Source organism: Phytophthora parasitica (genome assembly GCF_000247585.1).
Source record: "Phytophthora parasitica INRA-310 unplaced genomic scaffold supercont2.16, whole genome shotgun sequence".
Taxonomy (NCBI): Eukaryota; Oomycota; class Peronosporomycetes; order Peronosporales; family Peronosporaceae; genus Phytophthora; species Phytophthora nicotianae.
The window spans coordinates 410,071-431,515 of record NW_008649002.1 but is presented as its reverse complement, the minus strand read 5'-3'; the positions used below and the strand labels follow the sequence as shown (position 1 = coordinate 431,515).

At 52.3% G+C, this 21,445-nt stretch overlaps 7 protein-coding genes across 7 annotated transcripts; 6 read left to right on the top strand and 1 right to left on the bottom strand.

Moving 5' to 3' along the window:
- The first annotated feature begins 190 nt into the window (after nt 1-190).
- Nucleotides 191-1,733, top strand: PPTG_08796 (hypothetical protein). Its single transcript, XM_008903517.1, has 2 exons — nt 191-1,394; nt 1,460-1,733. The coding sequence occupies exons 1-2, from the start codon at nt 301-303 to the stop codon at nt 1,641-1,643; spliced, it is 1,278 nt and encodes a 425-aa protein (XP_008901765.1). The 5' UTR covers nt 191-300; the 3' UTR covers nt 1,644-1,733.
- A 1,221-nt stretch (nt 1,734-2,954) lies between these two features.
- PPTG_08795 (hypothetical protein) lies at nt 2,955-4,687 on the top strand. Its single transcript, XM_008903516.1, has 2 exons — nt 2,955-4,314; nt 4,396-4,687. Exons 1-2 carry the CDS (start codon nt 3,116-3,118, stop codon nt 4,574-4,576), a joined length of 1,380 nt encoding a protein of 459 aa, XP_008901764.1. The 5' UTR covers nt 2,955-3,115; the 3' UTR covers nt 4,577-4,687.
- On the top strand, nt 4,668-6,306 carry PPTG_08794 (hypothetical protein). The gene is made up of 2 exons (XM_008903515.1): nt 4,668-5,949; nt 6,017-6,306. The coding sequence occupies exons 1-2, from the start codon at nt 4,805-4,807 to the stop codon at nt 6,195-6,197; spliced, it is 1,326 nt and encodes a 441-aa protein (XP_008901763.1). The 5' UTR covers nt 4,668-4,804; the 3' UTR covers nt 6,198-6,306.
- A 969-nt stretch (nt 6,307-7,275) lies between these two features.
- PPTG_08793 (hypothetical protein) lies at nt 7,276-8,534 on the top strand (the record flags this gene model as incomplete). Its single annotated transcript, XM_008903514.1, has 2 exons — nt 7,276-7,461; nt 7,524-8,534. 2 exons carry the CDS (start codon nt 7,276-7,278, stop codon nt 8,532-8,534), a joined length of 1,197 nt encoding a protein of 398 aa, XP_008901762.1.
- Nucleotides 8,535-9,242: 708 nt separating this feature from the next.
- On the top strand, nt 9,243-9,563 carry PPTG_08792 (hypothetical protein; the record flags this gene model as incomplete). Its single annotated transcript, XM_008903513.1, has 1 exon — nt 9,243-9,563. One exon carries the CDS (start codon nt 9,243-9,245, stop codon nt 9,561-9,563), a length of 321 nt encoding a protein of 106 aa, XP_008901761.1.
- A 7,265-nt stretch (nt 9,564-16,828) lies between these two features.
- Nucleotides 16,829-17,472, top strand: PPTG_08790 (hypothetical protein; the record flags this gene model as incomplete). The annotated part of the gene is made up of 2 exons (XM_008903512.1): nt 16,829-17,184; nt 17,346-17,472. 2 exons carry the CDS (start codon nt 16,829-16,831, stop codon nt 17,470-17,472), a joined length of 483 nt encoding a protein of 160 aa, XP_008901760.1.
- A 247-nt stretch (nt 17,473-17,719) lies between these two features.
- On the bottom strand, nt 17,720-18,237 carry PPTG_22394 (hypothetical protein; the record flags this gene model as incomplete). The annotated part of the gene is made up of 2 exons (XM_008903804.1): nt 17,720-18,024; nt 18,087-18,237. The coding sequence occupies 2 exons, from the start codon at nt 18,235-18,237 to the stop codon at nt 17,720-17,722; spliced, it is 456 nt and encodes a 151-aa protein (XP_008902052.1).
- Between the last annotated feature and the right edge of the window lie 3,208 nt (nt 18,238-21,445).

The window sequence follows — 21,445 nt, the reverse complement described above, 5'->3', positions numbered from 1 at the left end:
CTATTTGAATTGGCCACGCCCAGAACTCAAAACCTCTCGAGCGCGTTACAAGTGACTTGGATAGCCAAGTTGGCTGCCAACCACACACGCGTGGCAGATGTCCCTCATCCTCGGTGACAATTGTCGTTTTTCGCAGTTGCTCTCTATCCGCGATTTTCCGCAGTGCTTCGCACGTTTCATTGCGAATTAGCGTTGTATCCGCAACAATTGACGTAGGCTTTCAAGCCGTTGGACCAGTCGAATCCGCCGTTTTCGTCCACAATAGATTGCGTCTACTCAAGCTTTGCCAGCATTCCACGGATGGAAGCGAGTGGCGGCGATCTCTCTGTTGTGGTCATATTAGAGACCGTGGAGCAGCAGTCGAAACCAGAGACTGAAGAACAGGTGCCGTCAATGGATGTCCGCTTCGCAACACCTCCTCCTTCAGGAGTGCCGTCGGCAAAATACGTGGACGAAATCGGAGGTTTGAGCCCAAGTGACAAAGACACTGCCTGTATTAAAGACGCTGCTGAAGCGAAACGAGCACGACGTTCGGCTATTGAGAAGAAATCAAGGCAACGAAGACAGGGAATCCTTAAAAGTATGCGAGAGGAAGTCAAGCGGTTGGAGGAAATGTACTCAGAAATGGAAAAACGGAATGAAGTTGGAGCCCTTTTCAGCCTGGTACAATGGCAAAGCCTCGGGGATGCAACTACTGCAAATTTGAACGAGTTGCAGCAAAAATACTCGGAGCTTACGCTGGTGGCACATGCTCTCTCGCAAGATCAAGTAGTTCTTCAGAATCTCCTACAAGAACACAAAAACTTTAATCGAACCGTCAGTAGTCTGTTAGAGGAAACCCAAGCAGATACTTTCGCAATTTGGGATAGTGGTGTACCTCCGAGCTCTTCTTTCGCTGCCAAGTTCCGTCCTCTTTCGATTGCAGAGGGCTATGCCCTTGTACGCGAATCCTACGAAGAGATCCAGAAATTTACCGAAAGTGAAGACTTCGACACTACAGGGGCAAGTTTTATGGGATGGACTGATAAACGCAAGTTCGACCAGAACTCGCAAGCTTTGCAGTACAGTTTTACCAAGCATTTTCCATTCGAGGACCCACAACACGTCTTCACGAAGAGCTGGAACTCATTTTTGGATGGCCCAAAGTTGGAGAACCTGGCATTTGATAATTCTGTTCAGAGTCGCTTCGAGGTGCTGCAGGTACTGAACGATGACTTGCTGATCATCCGTCGAGACCACCGAATGCCAAGGTTTCCAATGACCTTCACCTCGGTCCAGGTATTGTTTCGCTTGCAAACTACTACAGGTTACACGTTGTGTATCCGCTCGATCTCGTCGCCAGAAATCACGAATTTACTTGAGCCACACGAATATTTGATCGACGTTTTCCACTGGTAAGCTAGCCAGCTGAAGGCTCGTGTTGCTGTTCAATTTCTAACTTTTTCCGCTTGTTTTATAGGACACATTTTAACCGGTTGTATAACGAATACGACGAGCCTGCAGGGTGCGAGATCGTGACGGCCGGATCTATCAATGATCACAATCGTCTTAAGTCGGATTACTGGCTATTCGAGATCGTGTGCTCGGTTTTGCGCTGGGAGAGCTTAACCATTGCTCCGGTGTTTTTAATTCGGACACAATAAAGCCATCGTACGTTTGAGGTCCAGCACCCGTAAACCTTTCGTTCAGGGTATTATATTCCAAGCCTCTATTAGGTGCCGATATCATTTGACTTATCCATATGCTTTATAGATATTTACATGTTGACTCACCTTATGAGTCAACGAAAGATATGAGTGAAATTCAGGGCATGGATCGCCCGATGCTACATATATGTGCGTGGACATAAAACCTATCCAATTTTACAAGTGCCTATCCAGCATACACGCGTGATACTACAGCATCTACGTATTTGGTATTGGTAGTTTACCGTGAGACCTCATTTTCAAATACATAATTGAACTCAAAGTCACACATTTCAGGAAGACCAGAACGCCGAACCGTTTTGCCCTTTGCTTTTTTTAATGGATCGATTACTACAAGCTGCACCATTGCCACCACTCACACAGTGTTTGCTGGGCCTAAGTAGGGCTAATAAATACTTTGCATGGCTTATTGCTTCCCTGCCACCATACCGAACACCCATCTTTTTAGGAAATATTTTTAAGGAATCTGAAGAGGTACACATGCGTAAATGCAACATCCACGAGTACATTACATTCATTACAAACTCTCCGTCGTAAAAAGCTAGTGCTGAACACCCAAGCGGCGACAGAAGTCTGCACCAGCATGTCCATGTGGGATAAGGTCCTAGTATCGTACTACATACATTCCTTGTGAACATACATTTTTTTTTCTCGTATTGTACAGTACAGTACAGTCTGTACTTCACCAGTACCACGAGTCATGGTCCATGACGACCCCCCTCTGAGAGGGAGGTTTTCGAAGATGTGCAATCAATTCCCAAATGACCTAATTTAAAGGTGAGAATACTTTATTAATACTATTTTTTTAAATTTAGTAAGATAAGAATACTCTCATCTTTTCAACGATGGATTATGGCAGTTCATTAACAAAACGGACCATATTCTCCAAAACGTAACCAACGAGTTGATACCAAAGGCTGCTTCAGCGGCTGAACTTCAGTCTAAAAGACGAATACTGTTTCTTCGGTGATCGTATTGCTTGGCACGTCTTGCACAAATCGGAAGGGTGATCCACTTGTTGAACACTTGAGAACAGCAAAAATTACGACTGGCTGGTCTGACGATGACCTCACTGCCATTTACATGAAAAACTTTTTGGGAGCGCTGTCAAGTGCCAACTCCATCAATAACTTATAGGCAATGTCGTCACCTACTCAGCACTCTGCCTCATGCATTGCAATCCAGCTTTCAGCCAGCCCGCGGTCGTCATACTCCCAATCTGAAATGTGTCCACTCTAAAAAAAAAAAGCTGCATCAAATTTTTCGTCTCAGCCGGCCACTTGAGTCAAGTGACTTGACACATTTGCTCCCATTCCTTCGGGCACTTTCCCTCTGGCGCCAGTCTGAAAAGCCGGACCGACGTCAAAGTGTTTTAGACAATTCCCCACTCGATCACCATCACTCCTGCCATGTCGACGACAAGTGCGGACCTGCTGGACCCGCTGGAGCTCACGGCGCTGCCGCCGCTGTCTCCTACCATGGAGCGTGCCTTCTCGGAGGCCTTCGCGGATATGTCAGAGCTCGAGAAGAGCGAGGACGCCACTGTCATTAAACTGGAGGAGGCTCTACAGCCGCAGTGGCCGGCCAGTGACGACGACGCGCTGGTCACGAAGAAGCACGCGGCCTCGTCGCCGTCGCCCGACAATCAGCAGAAGCACAAGAGCGAGATCCGCAGCATGAGCCCGAGTGGCACAAAGAAACAAACAGCAAAAGACGCAGCCGAAGCCAAGCGTGCCAGACGCTCAGCCATCGAGAAAAAGTCGAGACAGAGGCGGCAAAATGTCCTCAAAAAGATGAGGGAGGAAGTCAAGCAACTCGAGAAAATGTACGCCGACATGGCCAGCCAGAAGGAGGCAGGACTTTGGTCCAGCGATTTAGAGAAACAGACACAAATTTGCCGGGGAAAGAGTGCAACTATGGACGAGTTGCAACAGAAATACTCCGAGCTGACTCTGGTCGCGCATGCACTCGAGGAAGACCAGGAAGAGCTGCAAAAGCTGCTGCAACAACACGAAGAGTTCCAAAAGGCGGTCAGGAGCTTGTCGGACGAAGACATGGAGGAGAGGAGCTGCATCTGGGACACTGGAGTGCCGCCCAGCGCGTCATTTAAGGCGAGATTTAGGACGCTGACGATGGCAGAATGTTACGCATTGGTACGCGAGTCGTACGAGGAGATCCAGAGATTTAACGACGCGGAACACTTTGAAACGACAGGAGCGAACTTCATGGGCTGGACAGATAAAAGGAAATACGACTCGAGGACAGGGTCGCTTCAGTATGCATTTACCAAGAAATTCCCGCGTGAAAGTCCAGAGGGTTTACTCATGAAGACTTGGGATATTTTCTTGGACGCCTCTAAATTCAAGGACATGTCGTTTGACAGGTCTGTCAACACTCGGTACGAAGTGTTGCAACAGATGAATGACGACCTGCGCATCGTCCGACGGGATCACAGGATCCCGAATATTGAGATCACATTCGCCACGGTGCAGATTATTTTCCGCCTGCAGACGCCTACAGGTTATACACTGTGCATGCGTACGATTCCTGCACCGGAAATCCAAGGCGTTCAGGACCAACACGAGTATTTCTACGAGGTTTACCACTGGTACGAAGGTTGCAGTTTTTTTAATGGGTTGATTTTTTTTTTTTTTGACATTTTTTGTGCGTTTGATTTTTTTTTTTGCAGGACCCATTTCAATCGAGTGTATGATGAGTTTGGCAATCCTGCAGGATGCGAGATCGTTGCTGCAGGCTCCATTGCCGATCAGAACCAGCTGAAGTCCACGTACTGGCTGTTCGAACTCGTGTGCTCCATTCTGCGCTGGGAAACAGCGTGCGTCGCGCCGCTGTTCCTAAAGCACTTTTAGCCACACTCATTAGGATTAGAAACTTACTACTGCGTAGTACACAATTTATCGTTGTTGGGTTCCGCCCCAGCGACAAAATCTACTGCCAATTTGCCTACCAGCATCTTTCGAGCAACACTTTTTCTCCAGTTTAGGATAAAAAGGTCCGCCGTCATCCCCAAATGAGCGTCATATCGTCACGCACTAGAGAGCACCATCACTCTCCGAGTTGCTGAAAAGGAAAGAGTGATGGCTTCTGTGCTGCATGAAGAGGACGATAAGACCGCCCCGCTTGACTTAATGGAGACGCTGCCGCCTCTGTCACCGACGATGCAGCGCGCGTTCTTCGACGCCATCGCCGACGAAGAGGGGGACAATACAGTCAGTCAAAGTGAAGCGAGTCCGGCGCCATGGACCTCGCCGTCGGAACTGTCTTCACCCAATTTGGAGGCGATGACTGCTGAGTGGCACGAGGAGCTGACGACTATGAGTCCAAGTGAGACCAAAACAGGTGCAGGAGACTCGCCAGAGGCCAGAAGAGCTCGACGCTCAGCGATCGAGAAAAAATCGAGACAAAGGAGGCAAAATGTGCTCCGACGCATGCGCCAGGAGGTCAAGCAGCTGGAAAATGTGTACGCGGAGATGGCAAAGCGGCAAAGTGGGGCTTTGACGCCCAAGAATGCCACGTTGCAACACAAGTACTCGCAGTTGTCGCTTGTTACACAGGCGCTCGAGGAAGATCGCGCGAAGATGTTGAAGCTGCTAGAGAGCCACGAAGTGTTTCAACGCACGGCAGAGGCAATGGCAAAAAGAGGTACCAGTCGTCGGGAAACCCTAGCGAACCCGAACAAGGACGATCTCGTTTGGGACACGGGAGTGCCTCCAAGTTCGTCGTTTGCAGTGCAGATACGCCAACGCTCGCCAGCGGAATGCTACGAGCTGGTTCGCGAGACATACGAAACTATCAAACGCTTCGACGATGGCGGACACTTTGTGTCGACCGGTGCGAATTTCATGGGCTGGACAGACAAACGCAAATACGACGAGACACGAGCGCTACAGTACGGCTTTGCCAAGACTTTCCCACTCGAAAGCGCTGAAAAGCTGCTCATGCAGACGTGGGACGTTTTTTGCCATGCCGACACCATGGCGCATTTATCGTTCAATGCGTCGGTCATTACTCGGTTCCAGATCGTTCAGACACTGGGCGACGACCTCTGCATCATCCGGCGAGACCACAAGTTTCCTCATTTGCCACTAAATTTCGTCACAGTGCATATCGTGTTTCGACTGCAAACGCCTACAGGTTACACGCTGTGTATGCGGACAATTCCTGCTCCCGAACTGAAGGACGCCTTGGAACCGCATGAGTTCTACTATGACGTTTTCCACTGGTACGTCTCGCCAGTATTTGTGATGTAACTTTTTCATCTAATTTTGTTTTTTTTTTTTTGACATTAGGACTCATTTTAACCACGCCTTTGACGAGGGCGGCCAGCCCGCAGGGTGTGATATCTCGACCGGCGGCTATATTGCCGACGTGAAGCAACTCGTGTCCAAGTACTGGCTGTTCGAGCTGGTCATGTCCGTGCTGCGCTGGGAGAACATGTGCGTGGCCCCACTCTTCCTCAAGTGCGTGTGATCAGCGTCAACTTTTCCAATGACACTTTCATGAACTCTAACTAAAAATCCAATTGTTGCATGGTCCCCCTCAATCGTAAAATGGAAATACATTTGAACGAATATTCCTATTATGGGGTTCTTAACTATGGAAACAGTCATAACTACACAAGAGCATTATTGCTGCCAAGTCCGATCCGAGTGTTGAGCCCATGAAGCCTATTCTTTTGACTACTTTGGACATGGATCACGGAAAAGTGCTCAACCTTCACTCTAATTGCACACCTGTGACGGCAACACCCTCTTCACTCCACGAAAACCAATTGGCACATACCTGGTCGGGTGTAGACTGGTGCACTCCTCGTGCCGCGTCTTGTGGCCAACTGCGAGACCGGAAGTTAGTCCAGTGCTTTTCTGCGCATCAATAGCTTCCAGATCGTTGTTTGTAATGAACCAGAGGAAGACCGTAGATTCTGTGAGCCCATGGATCTAGCTCTATTTGGGACAAGGTAGGGATGTGAGCTGTGCTAGCTTATTGTACAGCAGTCGTTGAGTGTAAGGTGGACTGGCTGGGCTAGAGAGGAGGGTATCTTAGTGTGGTGATGCAAAACTGGCAATAGGAGAGCAAGCGTATATTTTGTGTACTGTTCCAAGCTGAAGGTACTCGGATCCATTTTTGTGGTACATTCGTGGATAGGGAATATACTTAGACAGGAGTAAATTTGCGCTATGACTACCGAGGGGATCGTCTGTATCCCGCAATGTTACCAGTTGCACCTTGCCAACTTCCTGCAGCATCAGTCCACTCATCACGTGCGGGTCCTGTTGCGCGTGCCCGGTGTTTCATCCAATCACAAGGCGAAGAGTGCCAGTCTTCTTCGCTCCCTGCCAGCTTCCGATGACGCAATTCGCAAAACGCAGGTCAAAGTCAAGCGACTGCTGCTCTCTGTGCGCCGGCCGATCGTTTGTCAAGATCAGGCGAAACATGTACGTTGCAGTCGCTGCAGTCAATGTGCAAATGGTCCAACGTGACGGGCTCATCTCGCTGCAACTGTTTTTTTTTTTTTTTTTTTTTTCGGTGTGCGAGGCCAGATCCCTCGATGGAAGTCGCCACTCAGTCGCAACTGCTGGAAAACGAAGTAGACAACATTTTGGGTCTTTCCGCCACCAACCAGACGCAAAAACCTGCCAAAAAGAGGAGCGGCAAATCCGCAGATGCCAATGCAAATGCCACGCAACGCGCGCGCCGCTCCGAGATTGAGAAGAAGTCGCGCCAGCGGCGACAGGTTCGCTACGTTTAAGTAAAGGCAACAAACATGGAGCTAAGTCGGTTCTAACGCTGTTGCAGGGCTCGATCAAGGTGATGCGAGACGAGGTGAAGGCACTCGAGCGCGAGTATTTGCGACTGGCGTCTCGCGGTGCAAATGCGTCGAGTGACGCCACGTCGGAAGAAGACGCTAGTGACACCGACCAGCACGAGCGTGGCATCCTGTTGGACCCGACGCAGGTGCAGGCATTGCGTAAGAAATTCCTGCGTCTCTCGTCTGAAGCCGCAGCACTGCGTAAGGAACAGAAACAGCTACACAAAATCCTGAACGTGCAACAACTTTTCCGTGACTCGTTCCAAGCGCTCGCTGCCGAGTTCACTGGCTCGGACAGTGATCCGAGGTTGAACACCGTGTACCATGCGCACTTCGAGCCACTGGCACATGAAACGTGCTTTGCCATCATGCGCGACTCGTACGACGTCATCACGCGGTTCGAAGCGGGTCAAGACTTCGTTACGACGGGATCATCACTCTTTGGCTGGAGTGATCGTCGCCGTCTGGACGACGACGAGTCTAAAATGGTTTTCTGCTTCCGCAAATTGTTCGAAGACCAGAGTTGCGAGAGGCTCATGGAGGAGTCTTGGCGCACTTTTTCGGACCTGGAGTTCATGCGCCGAGTGGTGTTTTCGTCCAAAGTGGGTCTAGATCTCGAGATTTTGCAGGTGGTGAACCGCGACGCGCTGGTGGTGCGTCGCCACACCAACTATCGCGAAATGGGGCGCAGTTTCCACACGGTGTACCTGTTGTTTCGCCTGCAGACTGCCAATGGCTACACGGTGTGTTTCCGCACCATTCCGGCGCCCGGGATCCAACAGGCTCTGGGGGAGGGAGAGGCGTGGATCGATCTCTTCCATTGGACGACGCTGTCTCGTGTGCCTGATGCGAACGGTATGCTCACGGGCTGCGAGATCTCGTTCGGTGGATCTATTGGCGCCGGTGTCATGAACTTTGCGGCCCACTGGATGCTCGAGCTCATCATGACGGTTGTGCGCTGGGAGAATGCGTGTGTCGCGCCCCTCTTTATCAAGTAGGGCGTAGGTAGTTTTGAGTCCATGCACACCCTACGTGTAAACGCGTAGCCATCCTCAGTTCTCATTCTTATCGATGTATCCATGCCGAGTGGATTTTTCGCAGCGACTGCTGAAGATCTTCAGCTGCACTTGAGACCGGCGCAGGGTTGATGAACGCTATGTGGCTTTGCTCGATGCGATACACGTGGTTGACAGGCTTCCTGCCTGAGAACACGCACTACTGAAATGGTTGCGACCGGCACAATTGGCGTTTTCGATCTATCGCCCCCTCGAGTGGAAAATGCTCGACGCACGCAACAACTGTACATGCACGTGAGCAGTTTACCTACGCCATAAACGGCGAGCTCTACGATCAAGCGCTCACATCGTCATACGAGAGAACTCTACAGGATGTTCCTATCTAGCATCAAAGCTAAGCCAGCCAGCAGCACTACCGACTAGGTAGTCTGGCCTACACCTTGACCTGGATTTTCATCTGATGATGGACAGGGATGCTTCGGCACTTTTCCTAGCTTCCCATTGGTCAAAACCTCTTTTCGAATCGACACGAGTTCGGTGTTTTTGCACCACGATGAAACTGACTACCTCGCCATACTGAACTCGAGTCTAATTTGTTTCGGCAACAGCGTTAGGCCACGCAGTGGAAATTCATTTCCAGTTTTCCGTCCTCGGACTCAAGCCCCCCTACAGTTTAACAAGACAAGCGAGATGGAAGACGAGTGCGATATGCTCGAGTGCTGCCTGTGCGGTGCCCTCTGTGGCGCCTGCTGTGCCTCCGCCGCGGACTCGGGCGACGACCGCCGCCGCAACGGCCGCTACTCTGGCGACTACCACAACCAGCAGCCTGTATACGTTCAGCCCGTGGTTGTGCAGCAACAGCCGGGTTACGGCCCGCCTCCTGGACACCCGGGTTACGCTCCGCCCCCGCAGGGTTACGCACCTCCCCCTGGAGAGTACCACCAGTACCCGCCGCAGCAATACCCCCCGGGACAGTATCCTCCTCAGCAGTACCCCCCACCCAAGTACTAAGAGACTGACGGTGTGATAGTCAAGAGGAAGACGCGCATGTTACTTGACTGAAGAGAGGGAGACTCCACACACACTCGGAATGGATCGAACGGACCGAGAAGGGGCCACAGAAGAGATAAAATCGCAGTGAAGTTACGTAATTGTCGAGTTTTTCGTCTTGATGGAAGCACTGAAGACGCTGAAGATGGCGTAGGTGTGAGATAAACTGCTAAGATTATATGATGTTTTTTTTTTTGCTTTCAATCGAGTGCTTTACGTTAGGTTGATTGCCTTTGCCGACGGAAAGAGAAAATGATATATGGCGCTACGGTCCGACGTCCCATCCTGACGCTGGACTGCGATCGACGATGCATTTGCAGCGTGCTACTAGTAAAAAGGAAGACGAAATGGTGAGTTTCCGTCACATTATAACGGAAGATATATGTAGAACTTAAAGAATGGGCATGTGGGCTGCGAATGCGCAGCAACGACCCAGTACCAAAGACGATGTCTGCATTGGGGGCAAAGCACCCGTATAATGAAACGTTCATACTCTAGACTCTAGAGTGAGACTTTTTACTTGGATTACACAGTCGTGCTTCCCCCGAAGAAGTTCTGAAATTTAGCAAAAATTCATTCGCATACGTTTCTGCTTTTTGGCGTTCCTTCGTCGGCGCCTCTCCTACGCCTGCTTCACAGCCGCAGCATTTGCTCTGGCGAAGCTGCTACAGCAACTCCTTGAGAGTACAACAAATAGCCAAAATCTTTAATATTATTTCTTTATTAACTCGCAATGCCTGTAAGAACCCGCCATTCCGACTAATTCTGTACGGTGAGCAATTTAATGGATCCGGTCTTAGGTCTTAATTATACATCATCGCAAAGGTCAACGCAAGGTGAGACGGTCACGATTAGCTCTTGTTTCATATACTTGAGTGGAAGATCGCAATGAGTTGTTGAAAACGACATCTCCGACAAGGATTGACAAGGCAATCGCTTTTGACAACGTTTCCCATCTTGACATAATATGGGCGAAAGAGCTGGATATTTGATCCAGTTCTTGCCACTGTTGCCATTTAGAGGTCCGTAAAAAAGAAATAGTTAGCAGGTTTTCCATCCGGGAACTTGGCATGCTCGCTGTTGGCGATCTAGAATTGATCGCAAGCTCAAACATCGCAATTTCATATACAGTAGTGATGTACCAATTTTCATAGCCATACGACATTTCCTTAATTTAGACGTTCTCTCGATCACTCCATCGAACTACGTTGGCCTTCATCCCTCTGGAGCATGTGACAGGCTACCGTCACACAATGTCGCCACCGCTCCATCGCGGTGGCCAATCAGAACTATATACGTATCCACTGGTTGTGACGGGGTCGTGTGCCGAGGCCGTCTCGATAGGTAACCTTCAGAGTCTAATCTACCAACACCTTCCCAGTTCGCTAGTGTATGTCGGTAACGGTCTGAGCCCGTTACACCTGGTAGCACTTCGTAATCCGTCCAGCGTTCAAGATCAGCATGAACGACACGTCGATGAGCGACGCGTCCAGCGTGTCCAACATATCACTGGAACACGCCAGTTTCCCTCACTTGTCCTCGATCGAGTGGGAGGCGTTGCATCGTCTCGCCGCTGCATCCGGCGATGCTGCCATCCAGACATTGCTGGCGGCCGGCACTGAGAACCAACAACGCCTGGCCGCCCAGGAGTTCATGGAGCGTGAACTCGCTGACCTCCGTCAGCGAGTGTCGACTCCCACGCCGCCCAAGAACAAGACCGACATCGTCAAGCTCGACGTCTCTACAACGCTGAATGCGACGGTTGCCTTCACTTGAACCGATGGTTCTGCGAGGTGGACATCGCTGTTGAAGCTCGGCAGTTGTCCACCGAGCTTGCGCGGACTCGGTTCCTTCTCTCCAAGCTGGGGGGTTGAGCCGCCTCAAGGTGAGAACGTCCAGCGGTCCGCTTTCCTGTCGCTGAAGCAGGGACGCACGTCCATGCTCGAGTATATCCAACGCACTCATCACCTTGTCTCGTGCATCACGACCCACCCAGTGGACATGGCGACTCAAGTCCACGTCTTCGTCTCGGGAATGAACGCTGGCTACCAGCGTTTCTATTTGACGCGGAAACCCCCGAACATGCTCGAAGAGGCCTTCGCGGTTGCGTTACGCGAAGACTACAGCGTCACGGCATCGCAAGCGTTCGATGTCTCGAGGCCTTTGGCTCACGAACACGAACCGGAACCCATGGAGGTGGATGCGATCCAGCACTATGGCAGACGTCAGGAGCCGACGTCATCCAATTCATCCGGCTCTTCAGCTCGCGCGCCTCGCCCGCTGCGTTGCTTTCGATTCAAGAAATTCGGTCACCGCGCGGCTGTTTGCCGCGCGCCTGCCCCTGTTGTGGCGAATGTTACAACCCAGCACGACGTCGCCGTTGCCACCCGAGCAAAAAAACGGCGACGACCAGTAGGCGGGGGGCACCCTACTGGTTCTGGAACGGGGGATGGTTCTATGGTGGCAGAACCTCCTCCTAGCCCTCCTGTACTTCACGCACACCTATCAGCCGCCGCCTCCGGCAGTGACTCAAGAATGACCGTGCTCAGTCTTCACGTTGAGGGAGCCCAGCGCCCCATCCGTGCTCTGCTGGATTCAGGCGCGACGAACAACTTCGTTTGCGCCAAGCGTTTGTCGGTGTTACCAGCGTACATGCCCGTAAGTGAAGGTCCTGGCGATATGGTCGTCAAGTACGCAGACGGCAAGCCACGGTGACTTCCGCGGCGCTTGGTCACCTTCTCCTACGCGTTCGATGGATTCCAGGGAACGGATGCCTTCCTGGTGATTGAATTGAGTGGCTCCTTTGACTGTGTGTTCGGGATCCCGTGGCTCGCTCGTCACCAACCTCGCGTTAACTGGCTCACGCGAACTGTCCGCCCGCGTGACATCGACGTAAACGCTGTGCTTACATCCCTGAGCGGGATGCCTAACCAGTAGCCGCATATTGCTGTCATGGACCCCGGCTCCATGACGACCACTGCCCCCGAAGAGCGCGATGGCGCTTCTTGTGTAGCTTGTGAACGCGCAACATGTACCAGTCCTGAGGTGGAGTCTCAGGACATATCTGACGCGGTCGAGCATGAGTTCCCGTGTCGCCGTGAGAAACGGCTTCCTGATGAAGACGTTGAATTTGAGAATGGCCTCCTACACGCGGTTGAGCATGGATTCGCGCGTGTAGTCGAGCGGGAACTCTCACACCCAGAAGACGAGGTTGAGCGTGGTCTCCCACCAGCGGTCGAGCGCGTGCTCCCGCGTGTGGTCGAGCGGGAGTTCCCTGGAGAAGAATTCACGGTCGACTCGAGTGTCCCGTGCCTCGGCGCCGAAACCGAGCCCCGGCGCCCAAACCCTGTTGAAACGATCGAGAATGGTCTCTCGTTGTCTGCTGTGCCCGGAGAACAACGTCCGGTGCGTCGTCGTGGTCATCGGAACCCGCGCCGACCTCGGCCGGCGTCAACAGACTCTGATGTCGTGGAGTCCGAGGTCATCTCTGTCCTGATGAGCAACCCCACCGATGCGACTCCACGAGCCCACAACATCAAGGTTGCACGGCCTCCTTGCGATGCGGCTGAGATCACACGTTTACTTGGGCTGTTGTGGAAGCATTTCCTCCGCGATTTCAAACACGGCGAAATTGAGCAAGTCTGCATGGTCGTCGCGGCCGACACGTCTGCCATCGCAGCAGTCGAGACTGAGTCCGCGACATCCACGTCCGTCGGTGCAATACGCCCCAGCGAGGCGGAACCGAAAAGCCCCCGGGAAGGGCGCTATGCCGCCCAATCATTGCCGGCGCTTGAGGCCGCCGGCAACCCCGTTGCTCCTCTTGTTCGCGAATCCCCGACAAGGTCCCAGCCGCATTCCCTCCTGACCGTGGTGTCCGGCACGAGATCAATCTCGTGCCCGGCTCGAAGTATTGTGTGGCCCGACAATGGCCGCTTCTGCGCGATCAAGTTGAAGTGATCGACGCCTTTTTCGAAGGCCGCCTGCTTACTGGTCATGTACGCGAGAGGCTATCGCCACATTCCAGTCCGACCTTCTGCGTGAAGAAAGCGACTGGCGGTTGGCGCATCGTCCATGCCTTCAACAAGCCCAACGACGCCACTATTCCGGCCCAAACGCCGCTTCCCCGGAAAGACATGGTGCTCGACACCATGCCCGGCAGCACCAAGTACAGCGCCATTGATTTGATGGATGGCTTCTACCAGATCTTGATGCGTGAAGACGACGTGCCGCTGACTGCTGTCAGCACACCCAGCGGCATGCTCTGGGAATGGCTTGTCATGCCGCAGGGGCTGAAGAACGCCCCTGCCACCTTCAATCGAATGGTCTCGAACCTTCTGCGGCCATTCCGAGACTTCGCACCCAGCTACTTCGACGATATCTTCATTCACAGTCGTGCCGAGGGCGGCACGACGGACGTGGAAGCACACTTGCGGCACCTTCGTCAGGTGTTCGAGGTGATGCGAGAAAACAAGTTGTACGCCAATTTGAAGAAATGCATCTTCTGCGCTCCCGAGATCCCTGTACTCGGGAGCTACGTCAGCAAGGATGGCGTCCGCGCTGATCCGGGGAAGGTCGCAGCCATCTGCGCTTGGCCGGCGCCGCAGGATCAGAAGCAACTTCGTCAGTGGTTGGGACTTGCGACGTATCTCCACCACTACTAGAAGAACTTCGCGGCGACCGTTCATCCACTGTCGCAACTCCTCAAGTCTGACACCACGTGGTCGTGGCGTCCTGAGCGTCAAGCCGCGTTTGGCGCTGTGAAGACGAGCTTGTCCACAGCGCCCGTCCTCATGCTGCCTGACCACTCCAGACCCTTCCACGTTGTCTGCGATGCGAGCGACTTCGCTATTGGCTGCGCTCTGATGCAGTTCGACGAGGCTGGACGCGAACGTGTGGTGAGCTACCAGTCGCGTCAGTTGAAGTCGGCGGAACGCAACTATCCGTCCACGACAAAGAGCCGCTGGCCATGCGCTACGCGTTAATCAAGTTCTGTGCCTACCTTCTGGGGGAGCAAACCTTCGCCATCTACACGGACCACGCCTCGCTGCGAACGGCAACAAAGAGCCCTCACCTGTCCCAACGCATGGCGCGCTGGCTCTCTTTGTTCTCTGAGTACAATTTCGTCGTTCACTACAAGTCTGGCAAAACCAACATCCTCGCCAACGCGCTGTCGCGTCGGCCAGATTACGTCAAGTCGGGTCGCCACGCGGTTGGCGACGAGGATGACGATGAATGCGCAGTTTGCGTCGCCGCGGGGCTGGCCGTGGTCGCCGTTACAGCAACCAGTCCGCTTCGTGATCAGATAGCGTCCGCATATGCGTCGGACGCTGCATGCGCAGAGATTATCCAGTACTTGAAGGACCCGTCAGCCACGTCTCGCCGTCAGTTGTCCCCGCGTCGATCGCTACACGCTGGATGGGGACCTGTTTACCTATTCCATCGACCAGTCGGACCCTTCCCGTGCCGTTGTTCCACTGGACGACGACCTCCGCGCTCGCCTGATTCACGAATTCCATGATACCCCCAGTGGCGGTCACCTTGGTCGCGAGAAGACACTCGCGTCACTGGCTCGCGACTACTACTGGCCCCACATGTACAAGTGGGTGCTGAAGTGGGTCCGCTCCTGTGAGGCGTGTCAGCGCGTGAAGCCGAACTCGTCCAAACAGACACCGCTTCGGCCGCTGCCTGTCGCCCTGGAGTCCTGGTCTTCTATTAGCATGGACTTCGTGTTCGGGCTGCCCCGTGACACCCACAACCGCTCCGGCATTCTTGTCTTGGTTGATTACTTCACCAAAACGGTGCATCTCGCTCCAGTGGCCGCCACGATCACCGCGCAGCAATCCGCGGCGATTTTTTTTGACACCGTGTATCGACACCACGGCCTGCCCACCTCGATCGTGTCTGATCGAGATCCCCGGTTCACTGCGTCTTTCTGGTCGGAGCTCTTCACGCTTGTCGGGACGCGGTTGAAGTTGTCCACCGCGTCGCACCCGGAGACGGACGGTCAGACCGAGCGGGTGAACAGGGTACTGAAAGACGTGCTGCGCAGCTTTGCCACGTCCTTCAAGTCATGGTCCTCCTTCTTGCCGTTGGTCGAATTCGCTCTCAAAACGCGGTTCATTCATGTACCGGGCTTGGACGCCACCCTCGAGTTCCAGCACTCCTTGGAATGGAGCGCTCAACTGTTCGCGACCCCGCCACGGTCGACCATGGGCACGCTCCCGACGCTTCTTCCCTTTCGGTGAACGGTGTCACGACGCGCTGTAACGCCCTGACGCCCGGGCCAATGATGCTCACACGCAGCGCCGCGCGCGCGGCGTCCGGGGCCGAGTGCTCTTCACGACGGTCCCGTCACGATGTCGCTCTGCCAGCGACATCGCCTGACCTCACTGCTTGGACCTCCTGGACGCTGATCAACCCGCGCCAGCGTCCACGTGCAATTGAGTATAAACCTGTCCCTGACGCGGCTGATTCCGCGGTGTCCCCACCCGCGAGCTTCGACCCCAACCGGGAACCCAGTCCACGCGACGTCGCGGCAGCGCACGAGTTCATGCAACGCCGCGAATCTATAATACGTTACGTTCGGGACGCCATCGCTGTTGCCGTCGATCGTTAGAAGGAATATGCTGATCGTCGCGATCGTAAGAACGTGGAACGCTTCGTCGTCGGCGACTGCGTCCTTTTGTCCACGGCCGGCATTCGGCCTACAGCAGTAACGAACTTGGGCGCGTCCAAGCTCGCGCCGAGATTTATCGGGCCGTTTAAGGTGACCAAGGTGTTTAGCGACGCCTATACTCTGCAATTACCGACTGCTCTACGCCTGCACCCTACGTTCTACGTTGGTCGCCTACGCCGCTATCTCCCCGCCGTTATCCCCTGCGACGATCCTCCCACGCGTCCGCCTCCCCGCGGTCCCCCCCCCCCACTGGGCCCGATGCGGCTCCTCCCACGGCCGCACCCGATGACGCAGCTCTTCGTTCTCCCGCTCCAGTCGCTCAATCCGATCCGCCAGACGCCGTAGACTCTGCTCGCTCGCAGCCTCCTGCCACCGGTCACGCTGTTCGTTTCCAGCGTGACGGTCCTGCGCCCTTTGTGAATAGCGCTGGACACACCCGCCATATTGTGAAGTCCATCTTTCGTCACGACGATTCTCGCGCCGCCCCTCGTCGCGGTGTTCGCCACCGCGATACCTGACCACCGTCTACCTGGTCCGCTGGCTTGGTCCCATGGACGACAGTTGGGAGCCCCGCACTGTGCTGGTTGCGGACGTGCCGGACTGCGTGGCGCCGTACAAGGCGACTCTAGGTGCCGTGCCTAGCTTCGTAGAGACGCCGACGGTAGCAGCCGATGAGATGCTCTTCAACGTCGGAGAGGGGATGGTCTCTGACATAGCGCTGCCACTCGCCTTCGTATGGTCGCGGCAGGCTGAAACCGCGACACTTCGGACAGCCTTCAAGGTAATGCACGTAACAGCAGTGCCGGTCCGCCGCCCACGACAGCTCGCAGAGTCGCGCCGCCAGAAGTCCGACCGCCATGCGTTCATGCGTGGCCTCACGAGCCGCGATGGTCTTGCGGAAGACAGGTCCGGTTTCGCAGTTCCACTGTTCTTGGAACGCAGTCCAGGCGTTGTCGAGCGACGCCCTTGCCGCGCACACCTCGCCACCGCTCGAACTAGATCCACATCTCACTGTCCGTCAGCGGGCTCTTGAAGCCACGACAATCGCCGAGCCGCCGATGTCTTAGGACGCTGGCGTACCCGCTGCCAGCGTCGGATCCCGCGCTGCTTCTTTTCCCGGGTCCATCCTGCTCCCCGCGCTGCAAGTTCCCGACTGCCGTTACCTCCGACGCCTCCACTATTCTTCAAGTTTGAGTGAGGGGTGGTGTGACAGGCTACCGTCACACAATGCCGCCACCGCTCCATCGCGGTGGCCAATCAGAACTATATACGTATCCACTGGTTGTGACGGCGTCGTGTGCCGAGGCCGTCTCGATAGGTAACCTTCAGAGTCTAATCTACCAACACCTTCCCAGTTCGCTAGTGTATGTCGGTAACGGTCTGAGCCCGATACAGAGCATATAACCCGTGCTTTTTTTCTTCCTCGAGGGCAGAATCCGGTCTAATCACAGTTCCAAACCTGTCCAGGAAGCTGCCCTTGCATTGCATCTTGCAGGTTGGCGTGGCAGTCACGCAAATGCTTCTCAGTTGAGATGTCATTACGCTTGGCATTAAGAATTTGACAGCGTTTTCGACTGATCACAGCACCATGGCGCTTGACAAAGCGAAGAGACCACTTCTTCGAAGGAAACGAGTCTGGAATCGTTCCGTGTTTCTCAATAGCTACACGTCTCGCTAAGATGCGAATCTCGTTGTCCGTCATACAAACGCCGTGTTTCGACCGCAGCAGAACCACCTCCACGACGCCTGCTTCATCCTGAGTCGACAGAATAATCTGCCTTCCTTGTGAGCATCAACCGGCATCGCACCTGTAGCACGGCGATGGAGAGAAGTCTTGGAAACACTAAACGCCTCCCCAGCCCTCGAGAGTGAAGAACCCTCATCATGCATATACCGAAGAGCCGTTTTGAACTGAGTCGCGCGAGATAGTGGACACACAGGGGATGGCTTCGACACCATGATCGTGCTTGAACCGGCTGGTTTACTGGACTTGACTTCGATTTTGAGCGTTGAGAAATGAAGGTTGGAGGAACGAGTTCTTGCTCGTGTTGAATGCGGTTGAAGGGAGACGCAACGCTTCTCTTTCCTCTACCGATATGCACCTTTGGTGTGGCTGCGATCGGAGTGAGCTTTCGCGTACAAACAGTATCTCTTCAAACAGTAATTGTATCGGAGCGATTTATGGGCTGTATCGATTTTCGTCCAGGAGTGAAGAACTTTACGATTAATCTGCAGTGGAATAAAACGAACTGTTACAAGATGTTACGGATTCAAATTGCTCAAAAATGCTTCAACACAGAAAACCCGTAAAGAAGTGTGATATCTTGATGTCGTTATTGGTATACCACACTTAACCATGTGAAGAGCTGTAACAGTCCAAGAGTTATTTTGTGACTTAATTCTTGGTTATGTGTGTACGGGATAGCAAAATCGATACAATTTCAACTTATAGTTTTGAAAATAATTCAGTTTTTTTTTTTGCGAAAAAAATGATTTTTGTAATACTTATTGATTTTTTCCGGCCCCAGAACCGGAGGCACAAGGAACGAGCGCGGGATACTTGCCCCCTGCACTGTACGTCTGCAGCCCCGAGCACGCGCAGGATTTTCAGCCAATAAGTCTACAGCTCCTAGCAAGCACATAATTTCCAGCCGTCAATCTTCCAGCGATTCACCTAGACCGTGGTGGTAGACATTTCAGCGAGCCCAGTTCTTCATAAGTGCACTAGCCGTAAGGAGATGAACATTAATGTATGTTATTATCGTGGAGCAGAAATAGAACAAAATGTACAGTAGTTATTTTATTGCTTTTTTTTCAATCTCTGATAGCAATTGTGAATTACCGCCGCTAGTGGAGGTGGCTAAATTGTTTGGTTAGATATATCGAGCAGGCTAAACGAAAATACTACAGAGCGAGCCTCTGCGAACTAACTCCAAATAGTTTTTTAAGCGTACAATTATTTTTGCAGTGTTCCTTTTGTACAAGTCTCGTATAGCATAACCTCAAAGTCAGTGACGGTCCGATACCAGCTAAATTCACAGACCGTTCGCAAGCTGCTGCATTGCGAGGGACGCATCAGATTATGTAAGAGTTAATAACTATCTGTTTGCTAGATTTTTTACGGTTCATTTACGGGTCGGGTCCAGGTTAGGTCGAAGAGTCGCCCATATAATATATGGGCGACTCTTCGACCTAACCTGGACTCGACCCGTATATGAACATTAATAATATTATTAAACAAGTTGCCTTTAGTATCGGATAAGTAACACTTTAATAGGAGGGTGGGCGACATCTGAACCCCCCGCGGGAAAGGGCGAGCGGATGCGAGCGCGAGCCTTACTCAGTCCATTCACGCTCTGCCAATGCCCGCCGATTAGGCGGGGTTGTCGAAGCGAGCGCTACAACCCGATTTTTTTTTTCAGCCACCGCGCCTGGCCGAGTCGAGAACTTCGCGTAAGGGGCAAGCGAGACAGAAACGACCCCCATCGCTAAGTCCGCAGACGAGAGCCAACACGAGAGTGGCCTACCGATTACAACGTTGCCCACAGCGGGTCATCCCTCCCTAATCTAACCCCGACCCGACCCGTAAATGAACCGCAAAAAAAACTTATCATCTGTTTCCCGCTATCGCGAAATGTGTTGAATGCCATACATGAGTAACACTTGAACGGTTCATTTTAGTCATGCCAGGAGGAAAACGAATCATACAGACGATATGGACAAATTTCACGACCGCATTGAGGAAATCAACGAGCTCGTGCGCGAGCTTGAGGCCGGAAACATCGAAACTAGTATACAATGACATATAGAACCACATATCTGCCACACACCGTCAAGACATGCTTATTTATGCTATATCACTCGAAGTTACAAATAACGTTCACTCCCCAAAAAATGTCGTTCTTTCCAACCTTGCTCTGAAAACAAAGTCAATCGGACCCTGCTCCAGCGCTCTTGAAAAACGCTATCCGATGCAACTATCCTCTATTCAGAAAGGTATTAGTTTCCGTAAATTGCTGGCGCAACATCCCACAATAACATAGGCGTACTTAACCGCAAGGGCGACGACACAGGTAACATTTGTATAGCTTATTAATCTAACACAAGTATCGATGCCGATGGTCACCACTATACTGTATTACCAATTTTACCTTCATAATTTGTGTAATTACGGGATATAAATACCCGGACTATTATTTCTCGGAAAATGAAACACCTACCGGATCCCCCGCTAACTATGGTGTAACCTTGGATTGCCGGTATTTTCCGATTTATTTAAAACTTGGCATACAAAGTTATAGTACTTCTGGCTAGATTTGTCGACCAATTGAGAATACCGGACAGTCATTTGGTGATCACAGTTGAGAGGTAGTCGAGCGATGACTTCAGTTTTAGATAGCTACGGTGTCAAGTTTCACGTTCTCCAGATTACATTACAATTTTACAATCCAAGTTTTATATGAAATAGGTGAAGAAATGGTGGCTACCAGACGAGTTGTCTTTCGTCGGCTACCTCAAGCATAAATATAATTTGTAGTTATGCCTTATCTTCCAACACAGCCAATTACACGTACACGCTGACGTACCTGCCAGAAGATCTCCCTGTATGTCAATCAGCGTTGATGAGGGATGGATCGAGTCTCCATCAGCCACAACAATTTCACAGAGGCGACGCAAAAGTTATATTGTCAAAAGTCCATCTCTAAAAATATGCTTGCGCCACAACAAAGTTCTAAAGATGTCCACGTGGTCCTTGATGCACCGACATAAGCCAAAGTGTACAGAGCCGATATGCACTATTTTTTACCCGGTTGGGTTTTTCCTTCAAAGGAGGAAAAAAAAAGGAACGGTTTGGGTTTGTTGCAGGCTTATTTGAGGTTTTTCTTGTTGCACGGTTTTCTTCGGCCTTTCATTGGTTTTGGTTGGGTTGGTTTTTTCCTTTTTCGTTGTTTTCCCGTACTCAATCGGAAACGTGGTACTTAGAGCGACTACGAACGCGGTGCATTAGTCGAAATGGGTCTTGGTTATAATACATAAGAACACGAGGATGATGAATAAAAGGTAATAGCAGCGTTGTGAGCGGCCCAAATCGATGACGCGGACCTTGCTTCGCCTTATACCAAGCTGACGTTGCGAGCGATCACACATTTAATCACTAATGCCGTGC

What these genes read in the sequence shown, in the direction of transcription:
- PPTG_08795 (XM_008903516.1), top strand. Translation starts at nt 3,116, where the DNA reads ATGTCGACGACAAGTGCGGACCTGCTGGACCCGCTGGAGCTCACGGCG. An exon ending in TTCTACGAGGTTTACCACTG is followed by an intron (nt 4,315 to 4,395) that starts GTACGAAGGTTG and finishes TTTTTTTTGCAG; the next exon opens with GACCCATTTCAATCGAGTGT.
- PPTG_08794 (XM_008903515.1), top strand. Translation starts at nt 4,805, where the DNA reads ATGGCTTCTGTGCTGCATGAAGAGGACGATAAGACCGCCCCGCTTGAC. An exon ending in TACTATGACGTTTTCCACTG is followed by an intron (nt 5,950 to 6,016) that starts GTACGTCTCGCC and finishes TTTTGACATTAG; the next exon opens with GACTCATTTTAACCACGCCT.
- PPTG_08796 (XM_008903517.1), top strand. Translation starts at nt 301, where the DNA reads ATGGAAGCGAGTGGCGGCGATCTCTCTGTTGTGGTCATATTAGAGACC. An exon ending in TTGATCGACGTTTTCCACTG is followed by an intron (nt 1,395 to 1,459) that starts GTAAGCTAGCCA and finishes CTTGTTTTATAG; the next exon opens with GACACATTTTAACCGGTTGT.